The sequence below is a fragment of the Siphateles boraxobius genome, unplaced genomic scaffold (genome assembly GCF_051911475.1).
Source record: "Siphateles boraxobius isolate OS27281-9 unplaced genomic scaffold, OSU_SipBor_1 22, whole genome shotgun sequence".
In the NCBI taxonomy this organism is placed as follows: domain Eukaryota; kingdom Metazoa; phylum Chordata; class Actinopteri; order Cypriniformes; family Leuciscidae; genus Siphateles; species Siphateles boraxobius.
In genome coordinates this window covers 993,967-1,014,253 of record NW_027508833.1, presented here as the reverse complement: position 1 = coordinate 1,014,253, position 20,287 = coordinate 993,967, and the positions used below count along the sequence as shown (strand labels likewise).

At 39.7% G+C, this 20,287-nt stretch overlaps 1 protein-coding gene across 2 annotated transcripts in view; it reads right to left on the bottom strand.

The window, feature by feature from the left end:
* Positions 1–19,235, bottom strand: part of sntg2 (syntrophin, gamma 2) — an 89,257-nt gene extending 70,022 nt beyond the window's left edge. Inside the window, exon 1 of one of the 2 annotated variants that reach the window (XM_077238308.1) lies at positions 18,828–19,235. In XM_077238308.1, the coding sequence (XP_077094423.1) occupies positions 18,828–18,896 (69 nt within the window). In that variant the 5' untranslated portion in view covers positions 18,897–19,235. The remainder of the gene's footprint in view (positions 1–18,827) is intronic. The other variant, XM_077238309.1, reaches the window with a different exon arrangement.
* Positions 19,236–20,287: the final 1,052 nt, after the last annotated feature.

The following is a 20,287-nucleotide window of genomic DNA, read 5'->3' as shown; positions in this document are numbered from 1 at the left end:
AAACATTTAGAAATTTGTTGCTGTTAAAACAGCAGTTGAGAGCTCAAAGCTCGCGATCACCGCTGCACTCGCGCTGTAGAACACCAGCACTGGGAGAGTCTTCCTGAAGAACACCGACACACTCGCTCGTTGTAGACAACAGCACTCTCAGAGACATCAAACGATCGGCTCCGAAGCGAAAGGCAACTAGTGCGTGCATCCACTTCCGTATTTATACCCGCGCCGCGGGGGCGGAGTGTGTGATGCGAATCACGCACGCCAATTACATTGGCTCGTTCAATAGTACTCGAAGATGATAGGCTCCCTAGCGTGATCCCATTTCAGTCGCGTCGACTACGTCCGACGTTATCGACTGAAAGGGAAGCAAGAGTTACATTTTGCTTTGTATCTAGATTAAGGAATGTTTGTACTGAAAACCAAGACAAAAATACTCAAAAGGGCTGTCCTAACTTTTCAGATATCGAGACGTGTGAATCACAGAGTTGAGGTTAAAGCGAGTGCCATAGACGTTCAGATGATCTAGACAGTGGCAGCGGACGACACACAGATCGATGAAATGACCCTGATGGCCACCGTGGAGCTGCAGGCTGGAATAAACTCAATAGATCCTCATCGCATCGGCAGGGAATCTCAAGCACACTGTTGAAGACACTATTACCGAATCAGCCAAACTTCTGAGCAGAAGAGTGAAGCTGGGTGATCCATTATCATCATTTACTCTTCGCAACATCAACTACAGCAGCACAGCCAGTTTCACAGCATTTCAACACATTTGACCCTATAAGGCCTACTGTATCATATTTGATACATGAATGTCTAAAAATGATCAACTTGATCTGCACACAAACTACTACATGCCTTTTGTCGTCTGATTGATAGTTTAGACTTGTTTAGCAAATAAAAGGCCTTTTAGTATAATTGTACAAATGTGTATTTTTGATGTGAAATCTTTACTGTACACATAAGAATAACTTTTATATTGTTAGCAATATTTCAAGATGAACACTTACTGGACTGAACTTTATTATCCATACATCATTTTTTAGAAAAATCACAAGTCTCAAATATGATCATCAGGCTTTTGAGGAAGTTTTATTTGTTCATCTCTCAATTATTGTATTGCATTGCATTATATGTTTTAAAAACGACAGAGCTTTGATCATAAAACTATTTAAATATCTTATTTTTAGCAGATACAGAGTGACAACTGATATTTATATACAGTCTGTTATACTGTTATAAAGATCTCATTGATTTACATTTTGATTACTTTTTGTCAACACAAAAATTGTCTTATTTTTGCTCATACTATAAATAGAGACAAAAAAAATTCTGGCGCATCAAATATGATACTCAACAAAAACACATATGTAACTATGATTATTTATGATATAACATTTATGATTATTATCAATGATGAAAAAATGTTGTGCTGCTTCATATACCACTAACAAAGGTTTGGGGTAAGCTATATATATATATATATATATATATATATATATATATATATATATATATATATATATATATTTAAACATATAGATATTTGGCAAGGATGCGTTAAAATGATCAAAGTGACAGTAAAGGCATTTATATTGTTTTAAAAGATTTCTATTTCAAATAAATGCTTTTCTTTGTACATTTCTATTAATCAAAGAATCCAGACAAAAATTGATCAGGGTTTCCACAAAAATATTAAGCATGCAAAAATGGTTTTCAACATTGATAAGAATATGAACCATTATTAATAATTGAGCACCAATAATAACTGAGCACAAAATCAACATTTTACTACGATTTCTGAAGGATCATGTGACACTAAAGACTGGAGTAATGATGCTGAAAATTCAGCTTGGATCACATAAATAAATTACATTTTAAAATATATTCACATAGAAAATAGCTATTTTAAAATGATAATAATATTTCACAATACTACTGTTTTTACTGTATTTTTGATCAAATAGCAGCCTTGGTGAACTTAAAAGACTTCTTTCAAAAACATTTTAAAATCTTAATGTTTCCAAACTTTTGCTGTAAAAGTTCCAAACCGGTGCTGTATTGAGTCAAACACTTTTGCATGATGACCAGAGAACTAACAAGACAACCAATGATCCATGTACTGCCAGTCAAAAGTTTGGACAGACTCAGTGTTAATTATGACTATTTTCTACATTTATGTGAAAATATGGTGATAGCAACAGCAAGGGTGTGGGTTCAAATCCCAGGAAACACATGTACTGATAAAAAGTCACTTTAGATTTAATCATCCGTCAAATATATAAATAAACAATTTAGAAGACTTTATTTAAATCCCTACAATTCTAATTAGACCTCCAAAGATTTTTTTTTGACTTGTTAATTTTTTTTTGTCCATTAAACTCGCTCACAAAGCCTGTCAATTACCTAAGCTCTTATGGCATCTGTTTCAGTCTATTCAGACACAACTATGGCCATTCGTCCTTGTGAACTGTGTCTCATCAGTCAACAAAACCTAAAGCAAAACGCTTTCATTAAAAGACACTGAAGATGAACTACATCTATAAAATCATCTGCGTGTTTCAAGTTTCATGTTTCAGTGAGGACAGTAAGAGTTTCACTTTTCACTAATCAGTAACCATAGGAACTAACGAGAACTAATATAGAAATGACAGAATCATGAAACACGGGACGTGATGGTAAGCTGTCCATTTTGCCATTAAGCACATGAGATTTGCCTTGCTGTTGAGAGTGGCGTAAGGGCTGTATCTCAGACATGGGAAAGATGTAATTTGCGGGACACATCATCAGTAGTGTACCTTTGAATCGTTGGGTGTTTCGGCCTTTCAACACTAGACACCCTCATCAAAGGTGGCCAGCTACAGGGTGATCAAACCTGAGCTTGTGTCCCATGTCCAATCATGAGAATTGCCTAGTTGTTTAAATGGTGCAGCCGACGGGACTATGCAAGGCAGGAGGCGTCCTCTTCCCTGAGTCAAGCCTAGAGCTGACCACATACTTTGTTCACCCTCTTCCTGGAGGGTTGAGACCTGGGTTCTCAAGTGGGGTATGGAGTGGATTAGTGAGTGGATCATGTTGATGCTCTTGAAGCCCAACAAGGGTCCTTCCGCTTAATCCATATCCACTGGCTGCTGCTTTTGGCCGCTTCAGAGAAAGATCTAATTGTTTGTTGTAGAGCCTGTCCATGTATGCCAAGGTCTTTCAGCAGTCTGATTGTGGAAGAAGCCACAATACTGCATAGTATTGCAGTATACTATGCATATAGTACCGGATAGACTTTAGCTTTCCATCCTCATTGTTAAGCGTCTGCTGCCAGTTCTATGTAGCGCAGTTTCTTGCGCTCATAGGCCTCTTCTGTTGAATTCTCCCATTGGACAATGAGCTCTATGATGTAAACAGACTTCAATGAAGGGGACCAGAGTACCAAGTCTGGCCTAAGGGTGGTGGCTGCAATCTCAGGTGGAAAGATTAGTTGCTGGCCAATATCGACTAGCATCTTCCAGTCCCGGGCCATTGCTAGTTGTCCAGCTTCTGGTTTAGTATGGGGATGGTTGGGTTTTTTCTGTCCCTCTCAGATGAAGGTTGGGGCCGTGATGGAATTGGTTGCTCTCAGGGGCAAGGAGTTGGTGGTATTCCTCTTACTCTCAAGAGCTGCTGCCAGACCCTTGAGGACCTGGTTGTGCCTCCAGGTGTAGTGGCCTTGTGTGAGGCTGGTCTTACAACCAGTCAAGATGTGTTTTAGAGTCGCTGGAGTTGGGCAGAGGGCACAGGTTGGGTCCTCGCCATACCACAGGTGGAGGTTAGGGTATGGGAGCACATCACAGGTGGCTCTGGTGATGAAGCTGATGTTGCTTGCCTCCATTTCCCAGAGCTCCCTCCAGTTGAGCTTTCTCCTCTCCAAACCTTCCCACCTCATCCATTGTCCCTGCTTGACAAGAGAGACAGCCTTTGCGCTTCTTTCCGTCTCCTCCTGACGGCGCACCTCCTCGACCACCATTTTCCTCCTCTCTGAAGTTGAGGCTTTACGCCAAGTCAGCTTACTTGGCGTAAGGCCAAAGCCTCCTCTTCCCAATTGGACGTTGTGGCGAGCAGGACGAGGCCGAGGGACGTGAGAGAACGGCACGAGGCCGATGGCGTGAATGATAATGAACGTCACCTGTGAGACGCACCGGTCTCTCGATCTTCAGCGTCATCGCTCCTCCTTTTATGCTTCCGCTCCTCCGTGAGAGATGCGAGACCGGTGTGTCTCACAGGTGACGTTCATTATCACTCACGCCACTGGGCTCGCGCTGTTCTCTCACATCCCTCGGCCTCGTCCTGCTCGCCACAGACAATGTCGCTACAATGTCGCTGTGCCGCAGCGCTGACGTAGCTTGCTGCACCGCGTCAGATGATGTCCATTTGCATCCAGTTAATAGGGGTAGAACAGCATTGCTGATGGTCTGGTCTCTGGAGTCTTTCAAAGTCATCTGGAGTCTTACTTTAGAGCACTTGTACTCTTCGGTAAGGCTCGTGATAGGCAGTTCAAGGACCCCTTTGCCGTAGAGGCTGATGTTAGTCAGGCAGCATGGGACATCGAGCCATTTCTTCACATATGAAGTCATGGTTCACTCCATCTTCTCCACTGTTGTTATTGGGAGCTCGTAGATAGTGAGTGGCCACATTGCCCGAGGGAGAAGTCCAAATTGCAGGCACCAGAGCTTGAGCTTCCCTGGCAGTAGGGTCCTGTTGATGTTTTCCAGACTGTTGGTGAAGACCTGCCTTACTTGCTGCACTTGGTCTTTGTCCCTGAGTCTTGCGTTGTACCATCTGCCCAGGCTTTTTACAGGTTTCTCAGTGTGATGGCTACGGCCACACAGGGTAATATCACTTCAGTTCCAAACATTTGATTACCGTTTTATTATTTTATCTCTTTAGTTTGTTGCACTGATTATTATTTATAGTCAGCTAAACTAGGATATTTAAATAATGAACACAATACAATTTTTTGATTTAGTTTATTTTGCTTTACTTTTAAATTGATTTACAGGGAGTGCACTAATCACATGTTTCTTTGTGTTGAGTTACCTGGACCTGTTGGGGGCGGTCCCTTCCTGGTTGGGCGAAAGGAGTGGCTAAGGGCTGAGGAGACTTATATCCGGGAGTCAGCTCATTAGGCCATACCATGTCTCATCATATGCCAGGGGGGATTTTGACCGTAGTTAGCTCTTGAGTTCTCAAGTGTTAGTTTGTTTACCCCTTCTATGTTATTTGGTTTTGTCAAGCTGTAATATAAGCTCCCTTCTGTGTTTGTGTGGGAGGGTCAGTTTTGGTTCAGTTAACCTTGTGTTACGAGTCTATGTATTTAAGCTTATATTTATTTACCTTTTTTTGTTGACCTCTTTTAAGGCCTAGTTATTAAATTTAGTCTTTATGTAACTAATAAACCCCTTTTTTGGAAAACAGTCTCCTGTGTCCTCTTGCCTCACTGTCTTCGTCCCTTACAATTGGTGGCAGCGGTTGGGATCATCCAGTGACGGACACAGGAGTTTTTTTTTTGTGTGTTATTCCTCAACAAGAAGAAATGAATCGTGGTGGAAGAGGGGGAAAAGGCAGACAACAAGGCGGAGCTGAAAGCCAAACTGCATCGGACAAGCAAACTTTTAGTGAAGAAGGAGAAAATTGAGCTTTTGGAGTGGAAAACACTGAAGACGAAGGAAAGGAGCCAACCCTGTCTGACCTGGCAGCCATTCTCCGAGCACACATCGGACAGCAGGAGGCCCGAGATGAGAAGCAGAAAGAAGCAACTAAAAGACAAGAACAGCGGTTTAAAACACTTCAACATCAATTGCAGATGCTGCAGTTGGAAGTACAAGCCCGAACATCTCCACTGTTAGAGCCCACATCAACAGATTCTGATCAAGATCCGGAGGCCTTTCCACCCAACAGACCTGGTTCTCAAACCCGAACGGATCCTACTGCTGTGACTGATTCAACTACGACAGCAGCAGGTCAAGTTCATCCACACCATGTGCCCAGACTAGAGAAATTTGCTGATGATGACAATATTGAACACTTTCTCATTGCATTTGAGTGTATTGCCTTAGCCTGCAGATGGCAGAAGCCAGACTGGGTTTTTCATTTAATGCCATTGCTAACTGGTAAAGCTAGGAGTGCTTATGTGCATATGGACATTGATGACTCTCTTGATTATGATAGGGTCAAAGGTGCAATTCTTTCCAAGAATGACATTAATCTTGAGACCTAACGGCAAAGATTCCGTTCCCCTAGAGGTGAGCCCTGACGAGAGCCCAAAGGAATTGTATGCAAGAATCAAGGAGCTGTATGGAAAGTGGATCCAGCCAAAAGGCAAAACAATACAAGAAATTGGTGAAATGATCATGCTGGAGCAATACTTGAGAATGGTGTCCCCTGAGCTGCAGATTTGGATCAGAGAGCAAGACCCAGGATCTGCCATGGAGGCTGCTAAACTAGCGGATGTGTTTGTGGCGGCGCAGAGAAAAGGACAGCCATGGAGCTACAACTCATGGAAGACCCCAAGAGACAGACGTAAACCCCCTCAGCAGTATCAATCCACCCAGCAGTACCATCCAAAACCAGAGGCCAGCGAGGGTAAGGTTCCCACTGGGGAGAACCAGTTGTTTAGTAGACCATCGCAGCCTTCAGGTAGAAAACCAATTTGCTATCTCTGTGGAATAGAAGGCCATACAAAGCCCATGTGCCCGAAAAATACAGCAAAGTTGACTCAGATGTGTGTTGTACCACGCCCTCATGTGGATGCTGTTTCCAAGAATGACCAGGCTGTAAAGATGGTTGATGTTGAAGTTAATGGAACCGCTCTCAAAGCTTTAATTGATACCGGGAGTGATCAGACACTTGTGCACAGGAAGTTTGTACCAACCAATATTATCAGCACCAGAGATACCATCCCTATCTGTTGTGTGCATGGTGATTAGAAGAGTTACTCAACTGCTGACATGTATAACAAAGTTGACAATCAAACATATATCTTTAACATTGTGGTAGTTGATATATTGCCTTATTCTGTTGTGCTAGGACGAGACCTCCCAGTACTTTTTGATTTGTTCGAATCAGACAAAACCAAAAAATGCTATGCTGCTGTCACTAGGGGGCAGGCTAGGAAGTCTAACGAGCACCTGGACATCCTCAGTACCTTGCCCTTCTACAGTGACGAGGCAACACCTAGGAAGCCACGTAAAACTCACAGGCAGAGAAGACAGGAGAAATTCCTTCACACAGTTGTGAAGCCACAAACTAACACCCAGCCAGAGTTGCCTTTAGGATTTCAAATGCCAGCCAGTATCATAAACATGCAGAAATCTGATCCATCTTTAGCATCCCTTTTTCAGAAAATCAAGGAGAAGGAGCCAGGATATGAGCTGGACGTGAGCAAAGAGGTGTGCATTTTGCAAAATGGCATTCTCTACCATCAACAGGAATCTGTATTACAGCTAGTGGTCCCCCAAGCAGCCAGAGAGACTATACTGGTGTTGGGGCATTCTGTTCCCTGGGCTGGCCACCTAGGTAAGCACAAAACCACAGCCCGCATTAAACACCACTTTTACTGGCCGGGACTGCGTAGGGATGTTGCTGAATTCTCCAAAAGTTGTCCTCGGTGTCAAATGACACCTGCTAGCCTTCCCTCTAGAGCTCCACTCCTACCACTCCCCATCATTGCCACTCCATTTGAACGCCTTGGGATGGACATTGTTGGTCCTGTTGAGAAGAGTAAAGCTGGGAACCGTTACATGCTGGTTATAACAGACTATACAACCAAGTACCCAGAATTGCTCCCGTCAAAGTCTATAAAAGCTAAATCTGTTGCTTTTTGCCTAGTGCAGTTTTTTTCAAAAGAGGGTTTCCCTCGTGAAATACTGACTGATCAAGGAACTAACTTTATGTCAAATTTGGTGATGCAGGTCTATCAATTACTTGGCATCAGCAGCCTGAGAAACCACCCCTTACCACCCCCAAACGGATGGGCTGACGGAACGTTTCAATAAGACGCTGAAGCAGATGCTGCGTAAGTTTGTGAACAGCAGTGGTACAGACTGGGATATCTGGCTGCCATATCTCTTATTTGCATATAGGGAAGTACCCCAAGCCTCCACTGGTTTTTCACCCTTTGAACTTCTTTATGGGCATGATGTTAGAGGCCCTCTTTCTCTGCTGAGAGAGAGTTGGGAGGGGGAGCAGGGGAGAGGGGATTCTGTTAATGTGGTATCCTATGTTGTGCAGATGAGAGACCGATTGGGGAAAATGAGCGAGCTTGCCCAGTCACACATGGCAGAGGCCCAGAAACAGCATAAGTTCTGGTACAATCGGTCAGCCCGCCAGAGATCCTTCAGCCCTGGACAGAAGGTGCTAGTGCTTCTCCCTAGTGATGACAACAAGCTTTTGGCAAAGTGGCAAGGACCATTTGAGGTCCAGAAGAAACTTGGGCCTACCATCGGATATTGACCACAGGTCAGTCACGTTCCAATAAAGTACTGCATGTGAACCTCCTGAAGGAATGGGTGCAACGACCTGAAAAGAAAACGGAGCTAATGCTCGTCAGAAGCATTCTGGAAGAGGAGGAAGTGGATGAGCAATACTTACCTTCTGAAGGGGTTCCAGTGGACTTCGATTTTTCCAAGTAGCCGCCTGGTGCATGCTGCAGTAGTGTTCAGAGTGGTCATGTCATCAATGTATGCTCGGATAGGTGGAAGGCGGATCCTGTTCTTAGTTTGCTCATCCCCCACCACCCATCTTGAGGCCCTGATGATGACCTCCATGGCCATTGTGAAGGCAAGGGGTGAGATTGTACAGCCTGCCATGCTGCCTACTTCTACGCACTGCCATGATGTTGTAAAGTCGGCTGTTGTTAAACATAGTTGCAGGTCTTCGAAGTAGGCTTTAACTAGACGGATGATGGAACATGGAAGAAGTTAAAGGATTCCCGGAGGAGGTTATGGGGAACTGATCCAAAGGCATTGGCCAGGTCAAGGAAGATGACATGGATGTATCTTTTGTCTTTCTTCGCCGCTTGGATCTGATGCCAGATCATACTGGTATGCTCCAAGCAACCAGAAAACCCAGGAATGCCAGCCATCTGTACGGATGTATCAATGTACTTTTTCTTCTCCAGATGGGTGGACAACCTCTGTTCTATCACGCTGAAAAAGATTTTTCCCTCGACAGGAACTAACTAAACAGAACAAAATCAAGACCATTCTCAATGTTGGAAACAGTGACTTACAGTTAAGTTAACTACTTAAGGGGAACTTGGCAACTATTGCAACTTAATAAAACGGTTTTGAAATCATTTGGATGGTTTAATAATCTGTTCCAGTCAAAATGGTGACTTTCCCCGCTCCCCCCAACATTCCCAGGCGGAAAACCAACCTTGCAACATGGGGACTAACGTCCCGGTAAGGAAGTCTTGTGAGAAGCGAGAACGATTGAGAAACATGAACTGATTTACGGTAATTCGAAATAAACACACACGCCCGCCTTAATGTGTATGATGTATTACCTACCTCGGTAGACATAGCTCCACACGATAAAGTTGGCTGCCTCCGATAATAACAAATGCACATGAGCAGCAGTAGAAAGGGGGAGGAGGGGCCGCAAGTCATTTTTTTTTACGACAGTGTTGTGAAATATACATCCCACAGCTGTAGGGGGAGCTCGTTGAGAAAACATGCGACAATAAAAGTGAAAATCAGCGAAGAAATGTCTAGAGTTGCCAAGTTCCCCTTTAAGTTAACAGTTAACTTGCTACTTAACTTTCTGGTGCTCTTCGGTCACTTGTGACTGAAGGAATTTACGTTTTGTTTTTTTAGAATTGTTTACTTTATTGGAATGGTACAAAACTTGGTAAAGGCTTTGGCACTTGCTGTGTGATCACAAAAAGGTTAAATGGTCCTGAAAAAAATAGTCACACTTGTATTGCGGTCACTTGTACCGCAAGGTCAAAATCGAACTGAAAAGCTCATTTTTTGAGATATCAACAAAATTTTTGGAACTCAGCTTGTTTAAATATATGCCTTTGATTTTCTCAAAAATCTATATATAAGGAAAATATATATTTCATGTACAATTTAATCATATTAAAATGTAATATTTTTTTCATAATAATACACTTAAACGTAATATATATATATATATATATATATATATATATATATATATATATATATATATATATATATATATATATATATATATATATCAGGAATAATTCCACCAAGTGTCGTCTTTAAAAAATGTCTATATGTCAAATTAAAGTATAGATCTCTTTAAAAGAAAAGAAAATCTAACGAACCTAAACTTTTGAACAGTATATAAATACAATGTGTTAAAACTCAAATGTGTTTTTGGCCACAGTGAAGCAAAATTAACAGAATCCTCTTCAGCTTTTAGTATAACATCTCAGTATTTTGAAACTGCTGGGAATAAAGGTTTTGTCTTTGTATTCTAACCCTTTGTGTTTTTTATGGAAATCCTCACAGCCCACACACAGTATGGAAAAAAACATAATTCAATGCTTCAGCACAGTAAGTATTATCAGTAAAGGTCAAAGCCAATTTCAGCATGGAACTCAATATTTCAAATGACCTGTTCTGCATCAATAACTAACTAATGAAACCCGAATAATTAATAAAACGCACCATCTTGATTATCTCACAATCAGCAATCACAGCATCCTCACTTTTTTTCCAAAAAATGGCAATCATCAAACTCAATGTTGTGAAGAAACATTTAGGCGAGGTAAGTTTCCAAATGTGAAATGGAGCTCATTAAAATTCATACCTGTCGTGAATCAAACTGGAAATGAAAAGGCAAGGCTGGGCTCGGTGACAAAGACGTGGTGGAAAAGAGCTGTCTTTTTACAGGGTGAGTAAACATTTCAGGACAGTATTAATAGAGTTATACAAGAATAATGGCTGATCATTTAAAAGCCAAACATGTATTACGGCCTGTGTGCATGTCAAAGACAGAGAAATTAATCGCTGATTCACAGATAAAGACGACACCCAACAGGTCACATGCAGATTTATATTAAGGTTGACTAATTGCCCGGCTGTGACTCTGTTACAATCTGTCAAGTCTTGCTGGAGGTAAATCACCGGCCCCGGGGACCGATCGCAATAGATTTGTGTTTCAGGTTTCAGCAGAGCCGAAAATGGCAAAACGGTGTGCATCAAATTCATTATATACAGAATGTTATTATTAGTAGTGATTGTGAAACCAAGTAATAACCCAGTAAAGCCTGACATATGAAAAAATAGTCCGATCAAAATCCTTTTTTTTAATGGAACCATTTAATGGAACCACCTTTGAACAAAATCTAAAAAAATAAGTTTGGATATGTGTTTTTGTTGAGTATCATATATCATACATCAGGCTTTTATGTCTCATATAGTATGATAAAGTGAAAATTTGGAAGTATTTAGTGAAATATATTCAGAAGCCCAAACTGACCAAAAATATGAAATTTGGTGCAGATGCTGATATTTATATTGACAAAAAGTCATATGAAGTTCTGATGATTGTAATGTAAATCAATGAGATCTTAAAGGGGGGATGAACTAAGAAATAAAAATGTCCTTGTGCTTCTGACATATAAGACATCAGAACTGAAAACTTCCTTGTTAGTCCAATAAAAGCTAAAGCTAAGGGGGGGGGGGGGGGGGGGGGGGGGGGTTAGGCAATCCAACCGTCTCCATTGACTTTGCATTGCGAGAGGCTGCCTTGTTATAACAAAAAACAAAACAATGTCTAAAAGCTGCTGTGTGACAAGGTGTACAGCAAACAAGCTAAATAACGCGGAAATGCATTTTTATAAGCTGTCGACCCCAAAAAACGGCTTGTTTCAGGACATAAAAGTGGATCAATTGAGACAGAGCGCAACTAGTTCTCGGACTACTCTGAGAACTACGCCCACTTGAAAGCGACATGATATTGTAAAAAAAAAACAAAAACAAAAAACATTAATACTTTTAACCATGTCCTTAACCATAACCAATAACCATGTTATTTCACCACCCTATGTGAACCTGAGGGACATACTGAGTGTCAGGATCCCACAATTTACCCATTCTTCCTGCTGATGCTTCACGTCTTATTGCCTGTATCCAATTTTGTTTCCTTAAAGGCTGGCTTTTACGGTTTGGAAGCTTATAAAAATGTATTTCTGTTTTTTTTTTAGCTTATTTGCTGTACACCTTGTCACACAGTAGCTTTTAGGCATGTTTCTGTCTTTTGTTACATGTCATAAATTACAAGGAGGCAGCCTCTCGCAATGCAAAGTCAATGGAGACGGTTGGATTTCACAGGCTGAAGTATCTGTTGTATTTAAGGTGTTGTTGGTTCATTGTCCTGCGATTCGGAGTTGAACATGTATGGGCGAATCATTCCGGTTGCCATTTTTCAACATTGGAAGTTTTCAGGGTAGAAAACCAGGGTAGAAAATATCCTATTACTTATTCATTTTGATGTTTTTGAACGTAAAAACCAAGTGAACGTCATAAAGTGACAAACGGACTAACTAGCGGAGAGTAACATAAAATGCATATAATTATCAGTCTTCACTCTATATCTTCCAATAATGTCTTAGTAAGATGATATTTAAATGCTTATTTTTATGATCAAAGCTCTGTAGTTTTAAAACAAAATGCAATACAATTATGTTTGATAGATGAACAAATAAACCTTCCTAAAAAGCCTGACGATCATATTTGAAACTCACATTTGAATATGATTTTACTAAAAAATGATGCATGGATAATCATGTAAACCGAAGTTGCTTCAGTCCAGTAAGTGTTGATCTTGAAATATTACTAACTGACCAGTGGCGGCTTGTCAATAGAGGGCGCTGGTGCGCCGCCCCCTTTGAAATTCCAGAAATATATATGTATACAAAAATGATATAAAAATGAAATAAAAATAAAAATAAAATAGTTTACTCATAACGATGTGCAGGCTGGTAGTAAGCATTTAATAAAAACTGGCTTTAAAGGTACAATATGCAGGATTTTTGCAGTAAAATATCCAAAAACCACTAGGCCAATGTTATATATTTTGTTTTGTTGATTACTTACAATATCCCAAATGTTTCCAACTATTTGTAAACCGTGAGAAAATTGCGATTTTAACCAAGGAAACGGGGCGTGTGAGCAGGGGTGAGGAGTCGCCAGTCAATGACGTCATATCTGTGTTAGCCTCGGTTTCCCGCAGGTTTGCGCTCGCACTGCGTTAGTAACCATGGCGACAGACGTGGACAACCGGTTTATTGCCATTATGCCTAGCAAGATGCTCACGCTGTTGTTGTTTTGTTCAAACATTATGGATCATGGCGAGCAGACTTTGAGACAAAAAGAGGACTAAAACGAAGATCAACATGTTTCGATGCCGAGAGCTCCACGTCTGTGACTAACTTCGACTTGACAGAGACGCGATGTGTTGCATGTACTTTATTAGACAGGTGAGCAAATGTACATAAAACTATTAATGTTATTTAGTTCAACATGATGAAATGTTAGAATATGATCTGTATGTTATTCTAATGTTGATCTAGCCCACTGCTAGTCTCATACAGCCAGCAAACAACCTAACCAACAACATTCAACACACTCAAATGGCGTTTAGTGTGATCGTGTAACTGTTAGAGCAAGTGAAACAGCGCTGCGTTACCTCAAGTTTGATTCGTCTAATAAACTGACCTGTGTGAGTATTAATTCAGCACTTGCGTGTAGTTCGGTAGAATGAAATTTCCTTATTCCTTTATATCCGCGGGACTCGCGTTGCGTGTGGCGTTGGTATACGTCTAGCAATCGTGCCCTGCTTCACACCACAGTCATGTTAAAAACATCAATCTATTCACTCATCCATAAAAGATCCATCAGCTTGACGACAAGATCCATACTTACGCTTAATGTGGAATATACGTCATCATTATACGCCTTTGTTATTGTAAGAGGTTAGCGACCCCTGGTGGCGAAAATTCCTGCATATTGTACCATTAATCGGTTAATTACTGTCTATGTTTTTCAATATAAACGGATGTCTATCTGAGTCATTAAATTTTCAGGCAGTGACCTGAAGCTGGTCTCTAATTTATGGCGTTATTTTTTAGTCAAAAGTTATGAGCGTGTAAGACATGCTCACGAGCACATTATGTTATTTCACACGCGCAAAAATGAACCTTCAGCTGGCATGATAAAAGTACTCGCGCACAAATTCAACAACCGAGAGGTGTACAGGTAGCTGCGAGCGAGCGCCTGGCATACTCTCATAGGTTAACTCTGCTTGTACAGTGGAATCCTGCTCGCGCGCAGCAGGCTTCTGCTCGCGGAGTGCTGTTTTGCTCGCGCAGTGGATTCCTGCTCGCTCAGCTGATTTCTGCTCCCTCGAGTCTACATGACTTTTGACAATTTGGGGGCGGAAACCAAGGAGGGCACTGACCCTCTTATGATTGGTCACTTTCATCGTAATCGCAACCACAGGGACATCTTTGTACCTTGATTGACAGCTCTCATTACAGGAAGTCAGAGTCAAAGGATCTGACGGAGTTTTACATGTGAACCACGAGCTTAAAGAAGGCTTTTACTTGCTGAAAAGGTATGAACTATCAATCAGACGGCAGAAGGCATGTCATACAGTAGATACAGTTTTTTGATCATGTTGATCATTTAGGGGCCTTAGAAATCTGCGTATCAAATCTGATCCAGTAGGCTTTATAGGGTTACTTGTACGGTTCCTCAAATCGTGTGTGTTGAGTTGAAGGTGTGCTGTTATTTTAGGAAGAAATCAAACGCACAATTTTAACCCGAGCTGTATCTAGAGACCAGAAGATCACAGGAGACTCTTTTACTGAGTCGGTCAGTGAAAACACAAAACACTGTATCAACCAGAGAGCAACTAACTAGCCCTGATAACAACCTGTCATGGCACTTACTGCTGTAATACTCCCGCAAACACACACAACACATCAGAAACTTCTGCACTGACAAACATCACTCATTTTTCTTAAAGATGTCAAAACCTGAATTATATTACTAAGGTTTGTGAATACCATTAGAGGTCTGTAAGTTGACTATAAACCAACCCCACGACTAAACCTGTTAGAAATACAACTGCAACTATCAGATTACTAAACCTTGAGTCCGGTCCTGTAGAACATGAATAAAAGATTTGTGACTTTTAAGGTTATAACATTTATGTGCCAACCACAGCCTCCGTAAGGCGCACTAACAAAGTCTCCAAATCCCAAAGACAAGCACACGAGAAATTTCCAGCAGTGTTTTCCAGAAACACATATCTGAATCAAATCTCACAAATATATGTAAGAGCCAGATTAGTGGCTCAGATGGCCATCTGCACAAGTACACATGTAAGAGACATCATTTGTTTAGGTGGTTACGGTTACATATGCGGTTATGCCCGTTAATCTGACATTTACATCTGCTACATGGCTAATTACCTAATGTAAATCATCTTCATTAATTATGAGATATTTTGGATACAATTATGATGCCTCCAGAGTTGCAAAATCTGCAGTTTTTCCATAGATTTGGAATAATTTCAAACTGTTCTAGCTCATGCTTTTTTTTTTCTTTTTTTTTACATAAAGCATTCTATTACTTATACTGCATAATAAATAACAGTAAAAATATGCATACATATTTCAAGTTTTGGTGATTTGACAGAATACTACTATTATGTTGTAAGTAAATAACAGTAAAAAAAATGCTTACAAACAACATGCTTTGTCAAACTATTAAACCTTGCAAAACAGCATGCATATTTTACTGCTATTTACATATCTACAATATGTATGCATAAAAATAAGGTTTTGTCAAACCTTGCAATATGTATGCATATTTTTGCATACTCCTATAATACGCAGTATACTGTAATTGTCACGTTTTGGGTGTTTGTTTCTTGTTCCTGTCTTTTGTCTGTCATGTGATCCCCTGGTTTTAGTCTTGTTATCCTGTCATGTGTAGTGTAGTCCCTTGTCTGTTGTGTCATGTTGTAATTGGTTTATAATTGTTCACAGGTGTCCCTTGTCTGGTCATGCATAGTACGTTTTGTCAAACTTTGCAATATGTATGCATATTCTGTTATTCACTTATAATATGCAATATACATGATGGTATGCTTTGTCAAACCTTTCAATATTACTTATGTTGCATATTACTGTATATAAGTATTATATAGCCTAATAACTGTAAAAATATGCATACATAGTACGTTGTCAAACCTTGCAATGCGTGTTTTTGCTGCTATTTACTTAATAATATGTAATAAGTAAATAACAATAAAATATGCATACATGCTGTATTGCCAGGTTTGATGGTTTGACAAAGCATATACTGTTACTTATATTTATAATATATAATATAAGTAAAATTTATATTACAAGGTTTGATAGTTTGACTTTAAGTATACTATTATTGCATACTAAGTAAAAGTAAACATATGCATATATTTTAGTTTTTTTGCATTATTTACTATATTTACACATTTATTCATCTTTATTTGTATTTACATCATTTATTTATTTATTTAAAAAAATATATATATATATTACAATACCAATGATGCTTTTGGGTTCTGAGCATGACAGTTTGTAATCATTCATTGCACATTTTTATATTGCCATCTACATTAACTCTACACTGAAAATCCATAACAAGTAGGCTACTAAGACCAGACCTGTGCTTTATAGAGTAATTAGTACAGTTTGATTTTTAAGCTAGTTTGTATTAGTCATGGTTGTCTTTGTCATGCATCATTCACTCAACTGCACACAGAACCAAGCCTCGCTTTATCACATGACCACAGTTTTCATCTGAGAGATTAAAGATCAGGTCAAAGGTGATCATATCTCAAATCATATCTGTACACCTCTGAGATACGCCACTGTCACTGATTGAAGCACAATAATCGTCATAATAAGAGCAGAAATAACTGCTACGCCTCCTGCTTTAGTGCTGTTTCTTAATGAAGGAACAACATTCTGCTCTTAACATCTGTACCTGCCTTTGAGCAGATATCAGACGAATGATTTCACTGTACTGCATGTAGCTCAAGAACACATTTATAAGGAAAAATCTGTATTGATTTCTGTTCTTACTGACATCCAATCTCTTTCACAGAGCCTCTCTGCCTGTTTTTGGGGTAATTCTCATCAAAACCTAAAGCAGTGAGCCAGCGTTTATTGATACCTCTGAAAATCCCTCCAATCTGATAAAGGTCCCGCAGTGCAACTGGCAAGACTCCATTTACCAATTAAGAAGAACATGCCCACCACAAATGGGCAGCACAAGACAGAACGTGTTAAAACAAATAAAGCAGCAATCAGCTTTGGCTGAGCAAATCCTGGGAGAGGGCATCTCCGAACACCTCAGGAACAGTGCGAATGAAGCTACTCCACACTGTCACACATCATTATCTCCACAAAGAGGAATACAGCAAATGTGAACAATAGCACAAAAACTCATTCTGCCTTGAGATTACACTGTCGCCTTAAATCTGCTATGATTTCTTCTACCAATTATGCAACATTTCCTGCATGGTTTTATTGTTATTTTTTTAATCACCAATGCTGAAGAAATAATGAGATTTTTTTTCTTTTTTTTTTTTTACATTATTTTAAATTATATTTTAATAGCTCATTATCTGGCCTTCTTTCTCCCACACCTCATTTACATTAAAACCCTAATTATTATACTCTGTTATGAACTAACTTATCACCTTATTAATGTTAGTGCAAAAATGCCAATATATTCCAAAAACAACAACAACAACGTGACAAAGAAAAGTCTATCCGTCTAAAAGTCACACTGTAAATCTGAGAGCTCAGAAATGTTAAGGTTGTCGTCCAAATACAAAATGATTGGCTGTCTTCAGATCTGCAAAGCACCATTTTAAAATGCACAAGATATATGGCAGAAAAAATCAACTCAAAATATATTTAACATAAAACAGCTCCACATCTCACACCTGTCAGTTGTAATTAGTCACATTTTATGTGTAATGGAACTGCGTACAATAACATTTCACCACATAAGAACCTGAAATGTCATTCTCAACCATTTTTTCAAATATGACAAAAAGGGCCACTCAAAATAAAATTCTAACTGACTCAAATCCAATAATAGTTCCTCTCTTTTTTACTAATATAATAGGAGCATCTGAAGAAATATCATGTGTAATGTATCTGCCATGTAATTCATTAGTCACAACAATTTCACAGCACATCTCAATCATAAAAAAGTTAGGTAACATTTTATTTTACCGTGTCCTTGTTACATATGTTACATGTACAGCAGTAACAGTAAATTATGCAGTATATGTCAACTAACCCTAAACCAAACCCTCATCCTAACCCAGCCCTATAAGCACATGTAGTTAATCAGTCTTACTCAGTACTTGAATGTATAATTACACTGTAAAAATAACAAAAAAGGGTTACAATTTATGTTAAGGTGTCCGTGGTACAGTGTCATTATAGGCTACTTTAAAGTACTGAGTAATAATAATTAATTCGGGATAAGCTCTATTTAATTAAAGCACAATTTATAGTAGTCCTAATTACTATAGTAACTACATGTAACATGTAACACACAGTAAAATAAAGTCTTACCAAATAAAGTGTAACCCAAAGTTAGTTTAGCAAGTTACTCTAATCCACCGAAAAGCTGCCTTTATACTCCCACATTTCCCCTTGCATGCGTAGCCCAAAACTACCGGACTGGCTCCGGTGCCTGTTCCAATCTGTCAGCACATTAGTTGAGTTGAGCTGGATTTCTTACCCATGTTGGTACCAGGAGGCTGGCGGGTCTCTCGAGCAGATCAGGCTGATGTTTGGCGGCTGCGTTCATCTCCCATGCAGCCTCTGGTTCGGCGCACTGAAGTCACACACACACTTGGATCTGTCATTTATATCCAGTGATGGCCGGGCATCGCGCAGACGCGGCTCCGGGGTCCAGCATCCAACTGGACCTGCCGGAGATCAGCAGCTCTGTGCAGATCTAAATCAGTGTGTGAGTGTGTGTGTGTGGAGACGCTCGGGGTTTAAAGAGGCATCCACGCAGAGCTGAAGTGATGTGTGTTATTCCTGTGAGTTGGAAAGAGACGCGTAATGCTGGAGGATCGGAGCGCAAGTGTGGAGCGCGAGCGTTTCCTCCTGCATATGATGCGCCTTCAGCGCGAGCTCGTTTAACCCATCCGTGACTGGACTCTAAACACTCAACTATAGGGCTGGGCGATATATTCACGGAATATTTATGATGCATTAATCAACATGCTAAATATCGTGATGATGATTGCAATAGGCCTACTCTTTTTATTTTTTATTTGGCTAAGTTTACCAAACACCACTGCACTAGTCTCTTCCATGCAATCCTTCCCTGTCATGGAGATTCAACTGCATCTTTGTTTCAAACTTGAGTAGCAAAATGGCGTTTGACTTGGTAAGTTTGATTAATTTTCGCGAATCTGTCAATCTTGATGAATTAATTTGAAAATCACTGGAAAGACAATGTTTGCGTCATAAGTAAGATCGTATTTTATGTCAAATGATATTTATGCTGAAATTACTAGAAGTGTTGAATCAGTGACAAACTTAATTTTTGCTTTACTTCTGTGCTTTGGTTTCTTGGTTGAAATACGGTTATTTCAGAGCAAATACATGTCAGAATAGGCCTATATTTGAATATAACCAAAATATTGAAAATCATTTATTTATTTAATATCATAAACGCAAATGCTACTCACAGAGCTGTCTTTGCATTTAAACAACCTAATTGCATTTATTTTTCTAATGCAAATACAATTTATAATAAACATGTAAACCATTCTTGTATTACTTTGTAAATACAAACTGGGCTTCCATGATTTTAATAAGAGTTGAATTTTTTTTTATTTTATATAAATTATATGAACAAAAAAACTAAAATTCAAAAGAAATTTGTAAAAATATGCTGAAAAATGCAAAACTGTAGTCATGTAACATGCATATGTATTAATCTTTGTGTGGTTAGTAGCGTTCATTTACTCTCTTCCAAAAGCCAATAACGTTCCTCTTATTCCTCTTCATAATAGGCTACTATTGATTTCTTGCATGCATCTGTGAAATACAAGGAGAACAATAGACGCACTGCCAGAGGACATGTTTAAGAGACTTCCCTTTCAATGTCGGTGTTCACTGGCCAAAATAATGTGCCATTGACCTAATTATTGTTTGCACTGTACTGTTAAAGTCAGCCTGCTA